The sequence below is a fragment of the Schistocerca americana genome, chromosome 7 (assembly GCF_021461395.2).
Source record: "Schistocerca americana isolate TAMUIC-IGC-003095 chromosome 7, iqSchAmer2.1, whole genome shotgun sequence".
NCBI classification, from domain to species: domain Eukaryota; kingdom Metazoa; phylum Arthropoda; class Insecta; order Orthoptera; family Acrididae; genus Schistocerca; species Schistocerca americana.
In genome coordinates, this window is record NC_060125.1 from 45,978,700 (window position 1) to 45,998,645 (window position 19,946).

Consider the following 19,946-nt stretch of genomic DNA (forward strand, 5'->3'; position numbering starts at 1 on the left):
ACAATAAAAGTGAAATGGAGACAGAAAAGTAACAGACTGGCGGCTTAAAAAACAGTAGATACAATAATTAAAAAACATGAAGCCGTTCACACTCGACGAAACAAACAAGAAAACTGGCGGCACTAAGCACAAACACTGACGAGTTAGATGACACATGTGAACGAAGGAGCGTGGACGGCGAAAAACACTGATGCACAAACACGACGGCACAGACACGAAACCGAGGGCGATGATCTCCGGCGCGCGAATGTTCACAATGCGTGTGCGAGTCCGGGGACCTGCCAACAGAGGAGGAGAAGGAGGAGGAGGGGCAGGGGGAGAGCGAGAGGGGAGAGCAGAGACGCTACAGGCAGGGGAGAGAGGGGGGAGAGAGGAAGGGGAGGGGAAGCCCGGGGGAAGAGGGGTGGAGGGAGGGGACGGGGGAAAAGGAAAGAGAAGGGAGGGGAAGAGAAGGGAGGGAGGGTGCCTAAGGGAAAGGACACCGGAAGTGGGGGTGGCATGGTCACAGTTGATAGGAGGGGTAGATGGAGGGGAGGAGGACATCATCAGGGAGGGGGAGCTGGCGGAAGCCACCTTGGGAGAGAGTAAGGAGGGTGGAGAGATGGAGACCGGGCGGGACGTGGGAATACAGGCGCGGCAGCGGGTGGGGATGGGAGAGGATCGGGGATACGAGCGGGTGAGGAGGATCAAGTTTACGGGAGGTGTACAGGATCCGTATCCTTTCAAGGAAAAGGAGGAGGTGGAGGAAGGGGATGAGATCATACAGGATCCGCATGGGGGAGGGGAGACGGATGCGATAGGCAAGGCGGAGAGCATGGCGTTCAAGGATTTGGAGGGATTTATAAAAGGTAGGGGGGGCGGAGATCCAGGCTGGATGGGCATAACAAAGGATAGGGCGGATGAGGGATTTATAGGTGTGGAGGATTGTGGAAGGGTCCAGACCCCACGTACGGCCGTAGAGGAGCTTGAGGAGACGGAGGCGGGAACGTGCCTTGGCTTGGATTGTCTGGAGATGGGGAGTCCAGGAGAGGCGACGGTCGAGGGTGACGCCAAGGTACTTAAGGGTGGGAGTGAGGGCGATGGGACGGCTATAGACGGTGAGATAGAAATCAAGGAGGAGGAAGGAAGGGGTGGTTTTGCCTACAATGATCGCCTAGGTTTTCGAAGGATTGACCTTGAGCATCCACTGGTTACACCAAACGGTGAATCGGTCAAGATGGGATTGGAGAAGGCGTTGGGAGCGTTGCAGGGTGGGGGCAAGGGCAAGGAAGTCGGTGTCATCGGCAAACTGGAGAAGGTGGAGGGGGGTGACGGCGGCGGCATGTCCGCCGTGTACAAAAGATACAGGTGGGGGGAGAGGACGGAGCCTTGGGGCACACCGGCGGAGGGGAAAAAGGTGTAGGAATCCGTGTTATGGATGGTGACATAGGAAGGACGGCGGGAGAGAAAGGAGCCGATCAGACGGACGTAGTTAATGGGAAGGGCGAGGGTTTGGAGCTTGAAGAGGAGACCGGAATGCCATACGCGGTCATATGCACGTTCAAGGTCCAGGGAGACGAAGATCGCGGAGCGACGGGAATTAAGCTGTTCATAAAGGAGATGAGTGAGGTGAAGGAGAAGGTCGTCGGAAGAGAAGGACGGCCGAAAGCCACACTGGGTAACGGGAAGGAGGCGGTGCTGGCGGAGATGCTGGTGGATGCGTCGGGTGAGGATAGATTCCAGGACCTTGCTGAAGACCGAGGTAAGGCTGATGGGATGGTAGGAGGAGACGGCGGACGGCGGTTTGAAAGGTTTAAGGAACATGAGGATACGGGTGGTTTTCCACAGGTCGGGGTAGTAACCGGTGGACAGGACTACATTGTAGAGCCTGGCCAGGGTGGAGAGGAAAGAGACAGGAGCTTCACGAAGGTGACGGTAGGTGACACGATCGTGACCAGGAGCGGTGTTGCGTTTTGTGCGGAGTGTAGCAATGAGATCCTGTGTAGTGATAGGGGCATTGAGTTCCGTGTGTGCAATGTTGTCCAAGTACTGGAAACCCGGGGCGAGGGGAGGGACGGAGGTGTCAGTTCGATCGCGGTCATCCGGGAAGAGGGAGTAATCGAACTGGGGATCATCGGGGATGGAAAAGACATCGGAGAGGTAGGAGGCAAAGTGATTGGCCTTACTAAGGGTGTCAGGGAAAGGGTGATCATCATGGTGAAGAGGATAATACGGGGAGGGTTTAGTTCCGGTAAGGCGATGGAAGGCCGACCAGAACTTGGACGAGTTGATTGGCAGGGTAGCATTTAAACGGGTGCATGTCTGTCGCCAGTCCCGGCGTTTCTTAGCCGCGAGCAAATTGCGAATGTGTCGCTGGAGTTGCCGGTGGCGTCGTAGTGTGTCCGGGTCACTCGTGCGGAGGAAGGCACGGTAGAGACGACGGGATTCACGGAGGAGGAGAACAGCCTGTGGGGGTAAGGTAGGACGGTGGGGGTGGATGGCGACAGTAGGGACGTGGGCCTCCACGGCCTCAGACAAGGTCTGCTGGAGAAAGGAGGCGGCATGGGTGACATCGTCAGGGTGGTGGTAGGGGAAAGGATGGCTATCGACCTGGGTGGAAAGGGTAGCCCGGTAGGCATTCCAGTCGGCACGGGAATAGTCGTGGACAAACTTAGGGGGAGGGTCAGTACGAGGGTCGGGGCGAGGGCGACGACCGTCTGAAACAGTGAGGAGGACAGGGAGACGGTCGCTACCAATAGGCTCCAGGTCATCCACCGTTATGCGGCCAAGGAGGTTGGGGGAGGAGAGGATAACATCAGGAGTGGAGTTGGATTCGGGATGGGTATGCTGGGGGATGGGTCGCCTTGAAGGGTGGAGAGGAACCGATGCCACCGCCGTAACTGGGCAGCGGAACGACTATGGATGTTGAGGTCGGCGGCGATCACATAGGAGGAAAAGGTACGATCAACGTGGGAGAGGAAGTCGAAGGGAATAGGAGCGTTGGGGCGGACATAGATGGTGGCGCAGATAACGGTAAGGCCGGGGAAGAAGAGACTAAGGATCAGGTGTTCGGTGGGGTCGGGAAGGAGAGGTTGGAGCCGAAGGGGGATCTGGCGGTAGTGACCAATGGCAACTCCGCCACGCGCAATTGGGAGGGGATTATCGGAGCGGTGGAGGAGGTAGGGCGAAGTGTGAATGGGGTGGTGGGGTTGGAGGAAGGTTTCATTAAGGCGGAAGGCATCCACGCGGTGGGTGGCAAGGGTGTGCAGGAAGAGGTTCCTGCTGGCGGGTAGGGAGCGGATGTTGTTGAAAAGAATACGTTGCTGTCGCGCCATGATAGGGATTTAGACGAGGGTGTCACGGCGGGAGAAGGTGAAATGGACCTGGTTGTAGGAGTAGGTGGCGTACATCTTCAGGTGGAATATGGAACGGGCGGCAAGGGAGATCTCCTGGAGGGTGTGGGGGCGCTGAAAGGGATGAACATTCTGGAGGACGATGGTAAGGAACCTGATGATGTCCTCAGCGGTGGGGGGGGGGGATGAAGGGAATTGCCAGGAGGGGTGGGGGCGTCCAGGGGACGGACAGGGACGGTGAGTTCAGGAGTGGTTGGAGGGGGTTGGGCTTTACACTTTTGGGAGTAGGTGTAATGGGGGAGATTGCAGGTATTGCAGGATGGAGGGGATTGGAGGTTAGGGCACTGCCTGAGGAAGTGCGCTTGCCGACAATGCGGGCAGGTGGGGGCCTCGCGGCACTCAGCTGTGTGGTGCGCGTTATAGCGCAGACACCTCTGGCAGCGCAGGGATTGAGGAGGGGAATGGGTGGGGTCGACCTTGTACCGCTGGTTAAAAAGGAGGCCACCCTCCTTCAGGAGACGGTCAATGGAGGGGGCTACCAGCGGAATATCTGATCACTGCAGAATATTGACCCATTTCAGTATGTGTTTTAATTAATTTTAGGTAGGCCGATCCCGGCGGTACTGCAATGCCGGGCCAACTCGCGACAGAAGTGGAGCAAGCCCCTAGCACTCCGTCATGAGCCAAAAATGACTTTAATATTCTGGTCCTGCGATGCAGGACGTATCAGATATTAAGCTGATAAGAACAGATACTACACTTTTTTTTTTTTTTTTACCTCTCCTAATTTGCCGCCATCCTCGAGTGTCGACGCAGCACGTACATCAGGGTGCTGTTAGGTGCAACACTTTTTGCCATAAAACTAAAATAAAGGCGGGGGCATACTCTGCTATGCCTCAGGGGGCGACGACACATTACTCAGAAAGACACCTCTCTCTGCAGGTGTGAAGCAAATGGTGATTATAGAACTAAAAAGGAGAAATAAAGAAAGACAGAAATGAAGGCAAATTAAAAACAGGGACGGCAGCACACACATATGAAAAAGAAACTGGCGAGATAATCCCATCGCCCATAGAATTAACGAAGTGAGAATCTTCTAAGATAGATGGTGTGTTTCCTAATATTCCAATAATATGTTGCAATAAGGTTTCCAATGTCGAATCATAGGTATAGTCATGGCAAAGGTAGTTGCAAAGTCCGAGTGACAAAGATCCAGGGGTAAATCCAGGCAATTCCTGGATGAGGTGCCTTAGTCAACCCGGAACACCTTTTGAAATCCATGGACCATTGCAACTTTCAAAAATCGTGCAAAAGTAGTCGTATATTTCCGATCAGATTCCGCCAGGTGATGCTGGCTCCACAGGTAGTCCATGAAAGCGACAGCATCGGTGAGGGAAAGGTCGTAGATCGTGAAAACGGTGTGGCCCAAGAGCCACACCATTGCGTTACGTCTTGGTCGGGGGTGGGCTTGAATATCAGGGGTAAGGAACCAGTCGATGGACACATTTTCTGGAGTCGTCCCACCGATCAGCGCTATGAGCACACGTGCAAGGTTCCACACTTCTGTGACGTGGGAACATAAGAGGCGATGCTCTCTGGTGTCGACGTCACCACATCGGCCGCAAGCAGCCGATGGCCGTAGGCGGATGCCCGCCAAACGATGATTAGTGGGTATTAAATTGTTTACAACACGATACCATAGCGCTGAAACTTCCGTGGGAAGGGCTGGGTTGTTGATATTAGCCCAAGCTTGGTGCCAGATGACCGACGGTCGTCTGTCCTCTAATTTATGTGGTGTGGGCTGGCCTCGAAGAGCCTGGTAAAGGCGCTTCGACGTGCGTGCCTTGTCAGTGGCCACTGTTAGGACATAACTGTGATTGAGGTAATAGTCCTTGACTTTCGTCATCCGGAACGGAATATGTGTCAAACAGACTGGTGCACGTGCTGATTGTGGGCGATAACGGTCGAAAAGAACCGCTGCTGTCCCACCTGGGTCAGTTTCACGCAAGGTGGCGATACGATGAATCAGGAGGGCCGCACATTTGCGGGGGAAGTCAATGAGTCCAAGCCCCCCGTCGACCTTTGGCAGTGTACAAGTCTGAGCATCAACTTTGAACAGTGCATGCCGCCACAAGAGCCAATATACTGTTTTTGAGATGGCTCTGCCGGTTTCTTTCGGTAGTGTAAGGAGTTGTGCAACGTACCATGCCCGTGATAGGATGTAAGTATTGATCAGGTGGATTCGTTGGTGGAGGTCGAGTCGTCGATCAGCGTGACTCACGCAAAGTCCTCTGATGCGCGTGAGAAGCCGCCTCCACGTCAGTGTTAACATGCGCTGCGGACATGCAGTCACCTCAAGGCCCAAGATACGTTGTTCCCCCACAACTCGGTACCATGGGCGTTCGATGGTCAATGATCGTGGTCCTAGCGGGATCAGCACCATTTTCTTGGAATTTAACATGGCACCGGATGCTTGTTCATAAACGTTGAGAATTCGGCGAACTGAATCGATGTCCCTAGCGTTTGCGACGAACACACCGACATCATCCGCGTATGCCGCACTGCGGAAGGTGACGCCAGGGAGAGCGACACCATCTACCATCCGTCCGATATCACGCAGCATGGGGTCCAGCGCTACAGCGAACAAATACATTGACAAGGGACACCCTTGTCGGACTGATCGTCTGATAGGTATTGGTCGTGATCGGCAACCGTTCGCAACAATTGTGGAATTTGCTCCATCCAAGAAGTGCCGGATGGTTCTTATGAAGAGCTCCCCAAAGCCCATCCGCGACATAACGGCCAGCAGGTAAGGGTGGGAGACCCTGTCAAAGGCACCGGCGAAATCTAGGGAGGGAATTGCAGCCGGGGCTCGAGTATCGGCGGTGAGTAAGACAGCATCACGGTATATAGAGGCAGCTGTGAAGATGGTTCGGTTCGAAGGAGGGGATCCAACCCTCTATATGTTGAGCAGCAGTTTCTGGTGCCTACTTTAATAGCACCATTCGCACTATTCATTTGCGAGAGCCTGTGCCGTATCTCTTGGGTCCTCAATCAGACGCAGTAGTTCCAACAAAAAGTCTCCTGATCGGCACTGTGCCGAAACTTTCGCTACAGAACCCCCCTGTCTTGCTTGTGCTTCAGGTAGACGCCGATTTGCAGCCAGGAAGCGGACAGCAGCAACTTTCAACTAGTTTTGCAGTACTCAAACAACACAGTAAAACAGCATGCATCTTTTGCAGAACTGGAAAAACTCGACCGTTACAGGATTCGAATCTGCAATCTTCGGATCCGAAGTCCGACGCCTTATCCATTTTTTTAGACGCCTTAACCACTTTTTTCTTTTTTTACCACTTTTTTTTCTTTTTTTTACGCCTTAACGACTTTTTTTAGCCTTAACAATTTTATTTTTTTTGGAAAAGAAAACGTATATGATTCTGTGGGCATGAAAAAGAAAACGGGCCACCCACGTCGAAAGTGAGCATTCTTGTACCCTTTTTTTATTATTATTATTATTTTTATTTTGTGTTTTATTGTATTTAGTTATTTATTTTATTATATTTTATTTTATTTTATTTCATTTTATTTTTGTTTTTATTTGAAATGAAAGAAGGTAATTAATTTGAAGATCCACTTCGGGGAAAGCATGAACTGGGATTCTAAATGCAGCTGCTATTAGTGATACCGCCGTAAGCGTAGCTGTTTCGGGGTTCTGATGAGGCCTTCACGGCTACCGTAGCGGCCACGGGGCACACGAAGTCCCCACCGTACTTCACCCTCACCAGCAGTCCCCTACTTTAGCTCGCTTCTTCCTGGGGATTATTGATAATGGGACAACTTAACCTACTCCCTGTTTGTGGCACAGGATTCTTAACATATTTCCAAAATTCTTTTTGTGATCTTGTTTGTGGAGTATTTTGAAGTATTCCTCACGGAGATACGTCCGGTATTCCATGATATTATCGTCACCTTTCGAATTGACAATGTAACTAACGTAGTTCCCAAGAAGCCATAATATTGCATTATGTTTTGGTGTAGGAAAAAAGACCTTTTCTGGGAAGAAAATAAGATTCAAATTTAGCTCTCTCCCATCGCTGCGGGTCAGAAAGGCGACCTGCTGCTTTACCTCTTCCCAAATATCTTTACACCCTTTGCAGACAAAGCGGTGATCCAAAGTGTCAGTCTCGTTGCATTTCTGACAAGTGTTTGTGTCACTGAGACCTATGGAATGGAGTTTCTCGTTAGTACTACTGACGTTATTCACCACTCTGTACCATGCCACCTGAACTTCCGTTGGTAGTAACTTGTTGTTAATGTTGTTCCATATAGTTTTCCAGTCGCGGTTTGGGTTCTTTGCCTGTGTCTTATTGTAATTTTCCGCCGTTCGTAAACTATTGAATATATAGCGATAGTTTCTCTTGCGTTTATCCCGTACTATACAGCTCATGTAGCTTAATTCAAAGTAGAAGAACCTAATATGTTTTAATTTATAATTAATCAGACTTATATCTATCGGCGGTTGGAAACTTTGTGGTTTGAAAAAGTTGAATAATTTAGCTGTCAGACCGTCTGGTTGACTTTCGATAACTTGCAGGGACCGCTTAAGGAATAAGGCAGTAGATGTTTTGTGGACATCTGTGAGACCGAGGCCTCCCTCTTCCGGTGGTAAAGTCAGCGTGTCCATAGCAACTCGAAAGATATTCTCGTGCCAAATGTGTCTACATATGGTGGACATTATCGCTTTAGCTATTCCTTTGGGTATTGGCAAAATCTGTCCAATGTAAGTTGCTCTGGATAAAACTGCTAAGTTTATCAACTTAATTTTTTGCTTGATATTGACGTCCCTCATATGATTTAAAATGAGCGCGCCACGGATCTTGTCGAGTACAGTTCTCCAGTTAGATGCTATTATCCGAAGAGGGCAGCTGTAGAGGGTAACTCCCAGGGCAGTATGCCGGTCCACACTCCTCGCCCAAGTGATGGTGACGTCAAATAGTCCGTGCAGATTTAGAAAACCGCTCTTCGTGTCATTGATTCTCGCACCCGATGCGGTGCAGTACGACTGCAAGTTATCTGTTAACCTTGCGATGTCTGCGGCGCTGCGAATTATCACTCCTACGTCATCTGCGAATGCGTTCGTCACCTGTTTCATGCTTGACACTAGCATGCCCTCTAATACGTCGTCTAACCTCCTTAAAAGTGGTTCCAAGGCAACTACGTATAACATCATTGACAATGGACTCCCCTGAGGGACTCCACTGGCTATGGGAATATCTTTAGTGCGATGACCATTAATAGTTACTTTCGTTGTTAACCCATTTAAGATGTTGGCTAAAACGTTCACATTACCGTCATTAAACCCCATGTAGGTCATGGTTTTCAGAAGATAGTCATGATTGACCCTGTCAAATGCCTTGCTAAAGTCTATAAAAGCCAGACCACCATTTGCTGTTGTATTTGCAAAAATGGAAACTATGTCCCTGTACGCACTTACAGTTGTAAAGATACTGCGCCCTGGAAGACAAGTCTGATGACTACCGATGATCTTTCCTAAAATCGGTTGCAGTCTCTCTTTAAGAACCCTAGCTACGATTTTGTAGTCAGAATTCAATAGGCTTATGGGCCGTGTCTTTGTGATATCCTTTAAACCTGTGGTTCTGCCCTTTGGAAGTAACACTGTTATGCTCTGTTTGAAGGCCACTGGGACATCCTCCCCATGAAGAATTTCGTTGATCATGTCCGTGAATGCATTGCCGACAATGTGCCAGTACGTTCGGTAAAACTCCAGTGGCAGCCCATCTGGTGACTTCTTGGAAGGTGAGCACCTAATTACGTCAAAAACTTCATCCTTGGTGAGGTCAGCATAGAAGTTGCGGTTGTCCTATTCCGTTATAGTGTTCTCTAGGCCTGTTGATGATAAGAGGTCTCGTACAGCATTGTCGTCTATCTGATTGACACTATAGAGGGTATTGTAAAATCGATACGCCTCGTCGATCATGTCCTTCTGGTTGGTGAGGACTCTCTGATCTTCGGCTCGGAGGGACCCTATAAAATTTCGTCACCTTTGTTTGGCGTGTTGTATGAGGTGATATATTGAGGCATTTTCGTCGTCCACGATACTATGTGAGTGCGATCTGATTTTTAATCCTTCTAGCTGTGTTCTCTTAATATTGAGTAGCGCTGCTTTTGTTTTGTTGATCTGTATTAAGATGTCCTGGGACATTGGCTCCTCGTAAAGATCACGTAAGCAGGCGTAGTGGAACTCTGTTGTGTGTCTTATCCACCTCATCCTCTCCTTGCTAAACGCGATCAGAGTCGCCCTTAATTTTTTCTTCGCCACAGCGGTCCACCATTCAACGTTGGACCGATGTTTGTGACGCACTCGTAAGGCGGCCCGCCAAGTCTCTTGTGTTTCTGCAGCTAAGGCGTCCTCCAATAACATGCTTATATTCAGTTTCCATAAGGGCCTGCCCCAGTAAGCCGACTGTTTTCTTAACCGTATGCTGCACTTTACGCCTAGGTGGTCGGAAATAAAGGTAGGTATTACTTCAACGCCAGCAACATCATTTTCTGAAGTAGATGAGACATAGAATCGGTCAATCCTACTTTGGGACCTGCTACTAAAGTAAGTAAATTTGACCAATGTAGGAAATTTCAGTTCCCAAGCATCTGACCATTTCATGTGCGACACCAGATACTGTAACTCCTCGGACTTATTAAAATTTGGCCGTTGGTCCTTGTCATTGAGTACGCAATTCCAGTCACCTCCAAGCAAAACATCTGCAGGATTGTCCTGAAGTAAAATTAAGATATCACCTTTGTAAAACGTGGCCCTTTCTTCTCGTGCATTGTTGCCTTATGTTTCATAAACATTTATAATAGCTGTATTATGGATGTTACACCGAATGCCCCTCCCAGAGTCTAATTTACAAATGTCTGTCATTTCGATGGCCTCTCTGGCAAGAATAGCCGTCCCATAATAGCATTGAACCCTGGGATAAGAAGGTCTCGAATAAGCACTTCCTGCAAAAGGGCAATATCGGTGTCCGACTGATAGAGAAAATCTTGAAGTGCGGCTATTTTAGTGGCATTTCGAATTTTGTTAATATTTAATGTGGTCACATTATAAGTTTGGAGCATGTGCCAGATAGTTCAGGTAAGTTTATGGACTACATAATACTTTCATATGCAATCTGTCTGTCGTCATCAGTCCCTCGTTTAGCCGCAAGGCGATCTTGCCAACTCTATTAATAAAATAGGTCTTCTTCTTGACTTGGGTCACCGTCCATGTTATCGACACGCTGTTCTGCGTCATCGTCCGCCCAATTGACTGGTGCTGCTGGTGCGTGTTGACCTGGCAATGAACCACCTCCTGGAACTTTGGTCGTGATCCCAGTTTGCGATGGGCGATGTTCACCCCCGGGTCTTCTTGCCTTTCCTTTCTGTCTGGGTGCCCAGTAGTCCCTGGTGGCTCCAGATCTTCTGCCTTCTTATCCTTGTTCTGTAGATATTTTAGCTTTTCCCTGAGAGCTGGGGCCAAGGACTCTGCCGCTTGGTGTGCCAAACGACGCTTTTTTGACTTCTTCCTCCTCCGCAGGGATCCCGTAGGAGACAAGTCAGGCGAATGTTCTGGTGGTTCGGTGGAAGAAGACAGTGGTGAGAGCGGTTCTGTCGTTGTCTCAGAGTTCCTCGCGTTAATTTCTCTAAGAGCCTCAGTTGGGGGCTCCTTCACCTCCGCATCTGTCGGTTGGGGTTCCGGAGTTTGGCCTCCTTGCATTTCCGGGTGGTGTACGACTGGGTTACGGACACCAGCGTCGCCATCACGCGACAGCCTTTCAGCTCGTTCGCCCTGCGCGTCTCTCGGGAGGTCGAGTTGTTTATCGACTTCCGTCGGTGACTTGGTAGATTCTTGGGGCACTTCGTGCCGCTGCGAGTCCCAAGACGGCTGTTCAGTACCTACGTCGTTGCATGACTGTATCCTCTCCCGCAGTTCTGTTTGTCTGCCTTCCGTATCACTTATCGCAATTGTGACGGCGTACGAGGGCCTAACAGCAGCTGCTCGGTCATCCACAGAGGCGGCCAACTCTGTGGCGGTTGTGGCGGCCGCCAGTGCTTCGACTTGTTCCACGTGCTCAACTGTTGACGTTTCTGCAGATTGGCGACCGTACGTGGCAGCCGCGTACGTTAACTGAAGGCTGACAGCAGCGCCAGGAACCGCAACCTCCCCGGTCGGTAGCTGTGGGACAAGCCGTTAGCTACATTCACTGCGTATGTGCTCTGGTGAGTTGCACAATGCACATGTCTTGGGTTGACCGTCGTAGATAACTATGGCGCGGTGTCCACATACATTTACATATGACGGTATGTGCCTTTGAAGATCTATCTTAACTTGGCGGACTCCATTCAGGACAGGAAACATATGTGGCTCCGACCATTTTTCAGCAATAGTCGAAATAACACGGCCATACGGTCGAAGGATTGTATTAACTTCCTCTGCAGGAACCTCAAGTGGCAACTCAAAGACCCTAATTGTACGTATGCCTAATCCGGCGTGTGAGACGGAAACATCACTCACTGTACCGTCGGAATGTTTAAACTTCAGTACTCCGCCACACTTATCCATAATAGAGACACACAAATCTGGGTTGGTCAGTTTCACAAAAGCCGCATTTGAAACGAACGATAAATGCACACCTATTATGTCATTGCCAGTAACCACTGTTTTACTTCATATGCCTTAGGCCTCAAGAAATTTCGGTCGAAAGTAAATCGTGTCTTTCCTCATGACAGTAATCGCGTTCATTCTATCTTGAAATTAGGAAACATAGCCAAACTTGCAAAGGTAACGAATTGACTAACCTCGTGACAGCAAACAGCCGTTGTTTACTTCAAGACGCCAAGCCAGCCGCCACACGTCCGTCCCGCACCACGGCTGCGACTCGAATGCCAACTGAGCTAGCCGGGCTCCACACAACGCGTTACGAGCCATACAATACTTGTGGGACCTGCGACCATCTATGGAAGTTCCTCCAGACTACAGCTTATTTCCTGCTGCCACAAATGAGCTACAATCCTATTCAATGAAAAATTGTCTCCGAAAGGCATCAAATCTACTTGAAATGATACGTGGCTATCAGCACCATTATTCAACACGCATGCTCGACTGTGCGCAGACGCCTGTGGCGTAGCTCTTGGGTCCTGAATCAGACGCAGTGGTTCCAACAAAAACTCTCCTGATCGGCACTGTGCCGAAACTTTCGCTACAGAACCCCCCTGTCTTGCTTGTGCTTCAGGTAGACGCCGATTTGCAGCCAGGAAGCGGACAGCAGCAACTTTCAACTAGTTTTGCAGTACTCAAACAACACAGTAAAACAGCATGCATCTTTTGCAGAACTGGAAAAACTCGACCGTTACAGGATTCGAACCTGCAATCTTCGGATCCGAAGTCCGACGCCTTATCAATTTTTTTTTTTTTTTTTTTGTTGGGCCTCCATTCTTCCCACACAGCCCATCCATACGCTCACCTTTGTGTGCCTTCTTCGGCTAGCTTCTGCGCTTTGTTAGTGGATTTTTTTTTATTTTTATTTTTTTTTGTGGTGGTAGATCTCAGGATCACTACGTCTCAAGCTCGTCTTCACTTAATAATAGCATAAATGTTTCCATGTCGTTCTGCATTCGTCGACGATTCATTTTCCTGAAGGCATGATTCAAAGTTGTAATCTCTTAGCGTTGAGAGTATGTTCGCCGAGATTACCGCCGCGCTGTTTTCTTGTAGTTATTAACTAAAGTAACGGGGTACTATTGTGTGTTCCTTGAGTTGGTGGACACAAAAACAACAAGATCAGAGGTTTCTCTTTCAGCATCGTAAATAATAATAGAAAAATAAAGTTCCGTATAGAGGAAAGATGGGTATCTAGAAAGAAATACTGCCCTGTCTGTTAAACGTCGTCAAATTAAACTATACCTGTCTTGTAAGTAAAGTAAAAAACCAGAAATAAATACTCGCTCCACAAGTTTGGCATCCTGTTGCATGCTGCTTCTCGTTGACCTTAGGTGCATACATTGTACAACCTATGAAGCAATGGAGTCCTGAAAACTGACAATTAGATACCCTGGTAATAGAAGAAATAAATAAAAAAAGCAATGATCGTACCCATTGGTTCGCACACTTAAAGATTCCCATCATTCAAAGCAACGGTGAGAAAATTCTGAAACTTTTCTTTATACTTTCGTAATCGTTTGATCGCGTAATATTCGGCAATAAGATACAAATGAAAATCAGAAATTGTAGGCGTTTTAGTCGTCAGCATATAATATAGGTACTGTCCAATTAACCAGGTATAGCTATTATTTTTAGATTTCGGAAATAATTTACAGTCCGGGTGGAATATATCTTGCAGTTGTATTGCGGATGGTGTCGTTCTATTAATAAGAGCCAGTTTCATTCTCGTACAATTCCAGATTTGCGTCTGATCTCTGCAGTATAATATGTGTTCAAATGTTTCCACAGGGCCACATGTGTTGCAGGTCGGTGTAGGCCGTAATTGGATCTGACACAATTTCTCCACCGTGGGCAGCACCTCATTCACAACATCATACCACACGGAACGAACTCGGGAATGAAGAAGAGGAGTGGTGATATTCATCCAAATTTGTTGCCAGTTCTTGCCAGGATACTTCATTTCTATAGAGTTATACTGTTGCCGATTCGTAAATACACTGTACGCACCCGCAGCAGTGAGTGGTTGCAGGTGTTGATGCACATAGCTGGACTCCACGTAATATCGGCGAATATGAACGAGCTCGGGATGGATATGTCCAACATTTATCGGTGGAGTCATATCCGGTTGTCGTAACTGCTGGAATAGACGCGCTGTAAGACCTGTCTGACTACATCGTAAGATCCTTGATGTTCGAGCTAGAAAAATCGCTAAGCACTGTAATTCAACATCTTTAAGGGCTAGACCACCTTTATACCAAGGTAAAGCGGTAGCCTTGAAAGCGACTTTAAAAATATTACCTCGCCAAATGTACCAGCCTGCAAGGGCTAAAATTCTGTTTGCAGTATCAGGAGGAATAGGGAGAACAGCGGCAACATGGTAAATCTTGCTGAGAACATAATAATTGACGAAATGTGCTCTCTGAATCCTGTCTAAACACCGCATATTGTGCTCTCGAATCAAAGCTCGAAGGACGTTGCGCTTCCATTCCCAATTCACTCTTACCATTTCCCGTGGATTCGGAGTGAGAATCAAACCAAGGTGCTTGAACTGGTTGGTTGCCTCTAACCAAGCGGTGTTCGCGAAGCGAGCCTGCGGACCTAAATGCAAGACTTTGAATTTCCGTTCGTTAAGGCGTGCACCGCAGGCGCTGGCATACCGGTGGACAAGCCGTCGCACGGTATCGAACTCTTCGTCGTTGTTGATAAGGACGGTGATATCGTCCGCATAGGCATGACAGACGGTCTTTGTATTCAGCGTTTGAAGACCCGGTAAGGTGACGCAAAACGTTTTCAGTAGTGGCTCTATAGCAATGGCGAAAAGAGTCGTGGAAAGCGGGCACCCTTGTCACAAACCTTGTTGAATGGGCACAAGGGCTGTTAACTGGCCGTTGAATTTCACGCGGGAAGACGTATTGCAGATACAGTTCCTTATTATCTGTACGAAATGCTGGTTGAAACCCAGTTTGTACAGCGTTCTGAATAAAAATCCATGGTTAGTCCTATCAAATGCCTTGTCGAAGTCAAAAAAGACTAATGCCAACGTGGTCTTGCAAATCCAAGTCAAATATGCAATATCTCGGTATTCGCACAGGGCGTCTATCATCAATCGACCAGTAACCACGTTCATGTGATATGAACCAAGAACTTTACGAACTACTGGCTTGAGTCTGGCATTCAGAATCCGAGTAAAGATTTTGAAATCTGCATTGAGTAGGGTGATTGGTCGTAAGTTATTGAGTGAAGTCCCCTGTGACGGTTTGGAGACTATCAGGCCCTCAGTGAACTGCGATGGAAAAGCAGTATTCGTAAACAATTCATTATACATGGTAGTCAGTTCGTCGCCGAAAACATCCCAATACCGAAGATAAAATTCAACCGGCAAACCATCTGATCCTGCAGCTTTTCCTTTCGCCGCAGACGTAATGATTGACTTCACTTCGAAGTTAGTTATGGTTGCCAGGAGCTGTGCGTGGTCGTCCGGATCCACCGATGCCGTAATGTTAGACAAAAATTCCTCTCCCGTGTCAGGCAGTGAGTAAAGTTGCCGAAAATGATTCCGAAAAAAAGCCTTAAGCTCGCCTTGCTCAACATAAACACGACCATCGTCATCTGTCAGTTGAGTAATGATTTTTTGTCTGCCTCTTTTAGCTTCCCGTATGACGAGGTACAAGGACGCTGACTCGTTAAAGGTGTCATCGAAAGCGCGTGCCCTGACTTGGGCTCCTGCCAGAGACTCACGAACCAATGCGGTGATTTTGGCTTTGGTACGTTTAATGCGAAGGAGATTGCCAGGCAGTGCAGAGGAATCGTTATACAACTGGCGGTAAAATAAAATTCCAACGTCTGTTTCTTCCAGTACGCCTTGGCCCTGGCAAACTGACAAATACATTTCTTTATGTGCGGTTTTACTAGCTCCGTCCACCAATGAATACGCTCCCTATACCTTTGTCGTCGCTGGAGGCACCATTGCCACGTTGCAATGAGATCCTTCTTCAGGTCGCCGTCGTCCAACAGTGCGACGTTCAGGTGCCATACGCCTCGACCCAAAAAGGTTTTCTGCGAGACGTGCCTAAGCGTTATGTGATTCGCACAGTGGTCGCTAAAATTAACAGGCCATATTTCACAATCCCTGGCAGCGCTTAAAATGTCTTTAGCTACATAAAACCTATCCAGACGACTAGCGGAGGCAGCGGTAACATACGTATATCAGGTCACCTGCGGGCTAAGTGAGCACCAGGTATCTTGTAAGTCCAGCCCATCAATTAAATCTCGCAACTCCAAACAAAAATTAAAATTCGGACACTGGTCTTCTCTGCGTACAACACAATTAAAATCGCCGCCCAATAAAATCTTCGAACAACCACAGGATAATAATGGCACAATTTCATCGCGATAAAAAACACTCCTATCCCTTCGGCCTGCAGATCCAGTCGGGGCATAGACGTTGACCAAAAGCAAATCTTCGAATTGTACGACAATCCCTCGACCCGTTTCTAAAATCGCTCGAGGTCTACAAGTGATGCCCGCTTTGTACAAAATTGCAGTCCCTGCCTCATCGCCAATATTTATGAGGGCCTCGTAGCCTGTGACATTCCCGACCTTGGGTGTGACGACTTCTTGTAGGAAAACGATATCTATATCTGCGGCGTACACACAGTCAGTCAAACATTTTAATTTTACATCAGATGTTAGTCGATTTATATTAGCAGTTGCAATTTTGTAATCCCACATAAGAAGGGTGATGCCATATTAATGCGTATCGTCAGCCCAGGATGGCTGCCTGCTCGACCCCGGCGAGTGAGCGGTATCCATAAATGTATCGGGTCCAGAACTGTCGACATGCATCCCCATATCGGGTTCCTCTGAATGCTGCACGACCTGTACTCCATCGTCTGTGACGAGTCTCTCACGTTCATCCGTCCGGAACTGCTTGATAGTACGCTGCAGTTTCTGTTCAAGAGTACGAGTTTCCTCGTCACTCTGCTTACGGGCGGATTTTTTTTGTCGTCCTTTCCGCTGAGGACGGGTGTCCTCGACTTGTTCGTTGTTGTCTGATTCGCAGCGGTAGAGGTAGCTCCCGTGGGTGACTGTTCTTTGCCGGAAACTACGCTGACTGGAGAAGACACTTCAAGGGGATGGGAAACTCGCGGCTGGTCATCAGAGTCCTCAGGTTGAAGACTCTCCACAGATGGGAGCAAATGTTGATCGGGCAACCGAGGCGGAAGTTCCACACGGACCACGCCAGCATCGGAAGGGCGCATATTTCCGGTCCCGTCGTTTGCATAGTTTTCCACGTCAGGAGCAACGGGCAGTCGGCTCGCCGTAGCTGTGTTTACATTGGCGGCGGTCACGTCTGGCACAACCTCAGCCGCGTGCAGCTGTGGCGCGCTAACGACAGACGGACCGACAAGGCTCTCGGCATACGTCGGCCTATTACCATCCTGCCCAACTACAAGGCCATCACGTTGTCGGAAAACACGACGCACTGGTTTAGCACGGGGACACGCGGCCTTCATATGGTCCGGAGAGCCACAAAGGACACATGTACGTGGTTGCCCCTCGTACATTACGAGTGCCCGAAAGCCTTGTACCACGACGTTGGACGGGATATGCTTGCATAGATCAATTCGCGCTACCCGGACACCATTATCCACATTGAAGTGTTTAAGTCCGCTCCACTGCTCTTGGTGAATTTGCAATACGTTCCCATACTGGGACAGACATTGCCGAATACGTTCAAGATCAATTTCAAATGGTAGGTTGACTACACGGACCGTGCGCAGGCCTAACCCAGCATGGGTAACGACAACTTTACAAATTTCACCATCAGAATTAACGCACTCGGCGGTACCCTTAGTTAAGTCCATTACACGTAAACAGGACTCGTCACTAACAAGTTTCACGTAGACGGCATTCGCCAGAAAATCGTATGAAAATCCTAAAACTTCCTCGTCTTTATGACCCAATCTGTCGAAGAAATAATCGACTAATTCGTAGACATGTGGTCGGCCAAAAGCGAACGGAAATTGGAAACGCAACGAGTAACGGCGTAACTGATCATCCATGGCAAAGGCCATGATGTACTCACAAGACTAAACCAGCTGCAGGCGCCGCCAAACACGCGCGGAGCGAGCACTCCGGCACGTCTGCACACGGCCGCTGCTGCGGCGGAACTGATCCATTAGGCCACACGGTCACTGACGATAAAGTATTCCTTACATTCGTGTCATCTCGAAACGCTCATACCGCTGAGCAATTGTGTTTTCGTTCTACACAGCCGCTGCCTCTTGCTGCTTCCCAGCCATTTGTTACATTCAAACCCTTACGAGACCGACCAAATAGAGATTGGGAATCAAGACCACACACTTTGTGCATTCGGAATCGAAGGCAGGGCGTCCCTCGCCGCATTTGCTACGATGGCGATTTGCTACTTCTGCAGAAGCGGCGGCGGCGACGACGACGACGACGACGACGACGACGCTCGCGAGCAGCTCTGTGATATTTGAAAAACTCATGTTAAAAAAAATATATATATAATTCAGACTGCCGCCTCCCACCTTACGGTGTACCTTTTTTTTTTTTCTTTTTTTTCTTCATTGTAATTTTTATCACCTTACCCAAGGCGGGCTGTCAGCAGCTGAGTACGCCGCTCTTCAGCCTTGAGATTTACAATAAGTAAGAGGGGACACAGAGAATACAATCAAAAATGGCGGGCAAAACAATGTGGACACCAAAAAACAAAAAACACGGAACCGTTCACGCCTGACGAGAAAACAACACTGACACTAGTCGACACGGCGCACAAAACAGGGATGATGGCGATGGTACACGTGAACAGTGGCGGCGTTTCGGCGAACAAACACTAAACGCAAACGATGGCACACACACGAGACACTAATGGCGATGACCTCCGGCGCGCGAATGTTCACTATGCATTTGCGACTCCGGCGACCTGCCAAGAGAGGAGGAGGAGGAGGAAGGGGAGCGGGAGAGCGAGAGGGGAGAGCAGAGATACCACGGGCACGGGACATGGGGGGGGGGAAGGAGGAAGGGGGAGGGGAAGCCCAGGGGAAGATGGGTGGAGGGAGGGGACGGGGGAAAAGGAAAGAGAAGGGATGGGAAGAGAAGGGAGGGAGGGTGCCTAAAGGAAAGGACACCAGAAGTGGTGGGTGGGGCAGGGCCAAAATTGATAGCAGGGGTAGATGGAGGGGAGGAGGACATCATCAGGGAGGGGGAGCTGGCGGAAGCCACCTAGGGAGAGGGTAAGGAGGGTGGAGAGATGGAGACCGGGCGGGATGTGGGAATACAGGCGCAGCAGCGGGCGGGGGTGAGAGAGCATCGGGGAGATGAGCGGGTGAGGAGGATCTAGTTTACGGGAGGTGTACAGGATCCGTATCCTTTCAAGGAAAAGGTGGAGGCGGGGGAAGGGGATGAGATCATACAGGATCCGCGTATGGGAGGGGAGACGGATGCGATAGGAGAGGCGGAGAGCATGGCGTTCAAGGATTTGGAGGGATTTATAAAAGGTGGGGGTGCGGCGGAGATCCAAGCTGGATGGGCATAGCAGAGGACAGGGCGGATGAGGGATTTATAGGTGTGGAGGATGGTGGAGGGCTCCAGACGCCATGTGCGGCTGGAGAGGAGCTTGAGGAGACTGAGTCGGGAACGTGCCTTGGCTTGGATTGTCCGGAGGTGGGGAGTCCAGGAGAGGCGACGGTCGTGGGTGACGCCAAGGTACTTAAGGGTGGGAGTGAGGGCGATAGGACGGCCATAGATTGTGATGTAGAAATCAAGGAGGCGGAAGGAAGAGGTGGTTTTGCCTACAATGATTGCCTGGGCTTTGGAGGGATTGACCTTGAGCAACCACTGGTTGCACCAAGCGGTGAACCGGT

The 19,946-nt window shown here is 49.3% G+C and overlaps 1 protein-coding gene and 1 non-coding gene across 2 annotated transcripts in view; both read right to left on the bottom strand.

Annotated features, from left to right (window-relative positions):
* Positions 1 to 18,569, bottom strand: part of LOC124622684 (neurofilament heavy polypeptide-like) — a 36,388-nt gene extending 17,819 nt beyond the window's left edge. Inside the window, exons 1-2 of the mRNA XM_047148474.1 lie at positions 18,470 to 18,569; positions 10,513 to 11,480 (exon numbers count right to left, since the gene is read on the bottom strand). Of these exons, the coding sequence (XP_047004430.1) occupies positions 10,513 to 11,480; positions 18,470 to 18,569 (1,068 nt within the window). The remainder of the gene's footprint in view (positions 1 to 10,512; positions 11,481 to 18,469) is intronic.
* Positions 3,931 to 4,122, bottom strand: LOC124623469. The gene has a single exon (XR_006980686.1). It is a non-coding gene; the product is annotated as a U2 spliceosomal RNA (small nuclear RNA).
* Positions 18,570 to 19,946: the final 1,377 nt, after the last annotated feature.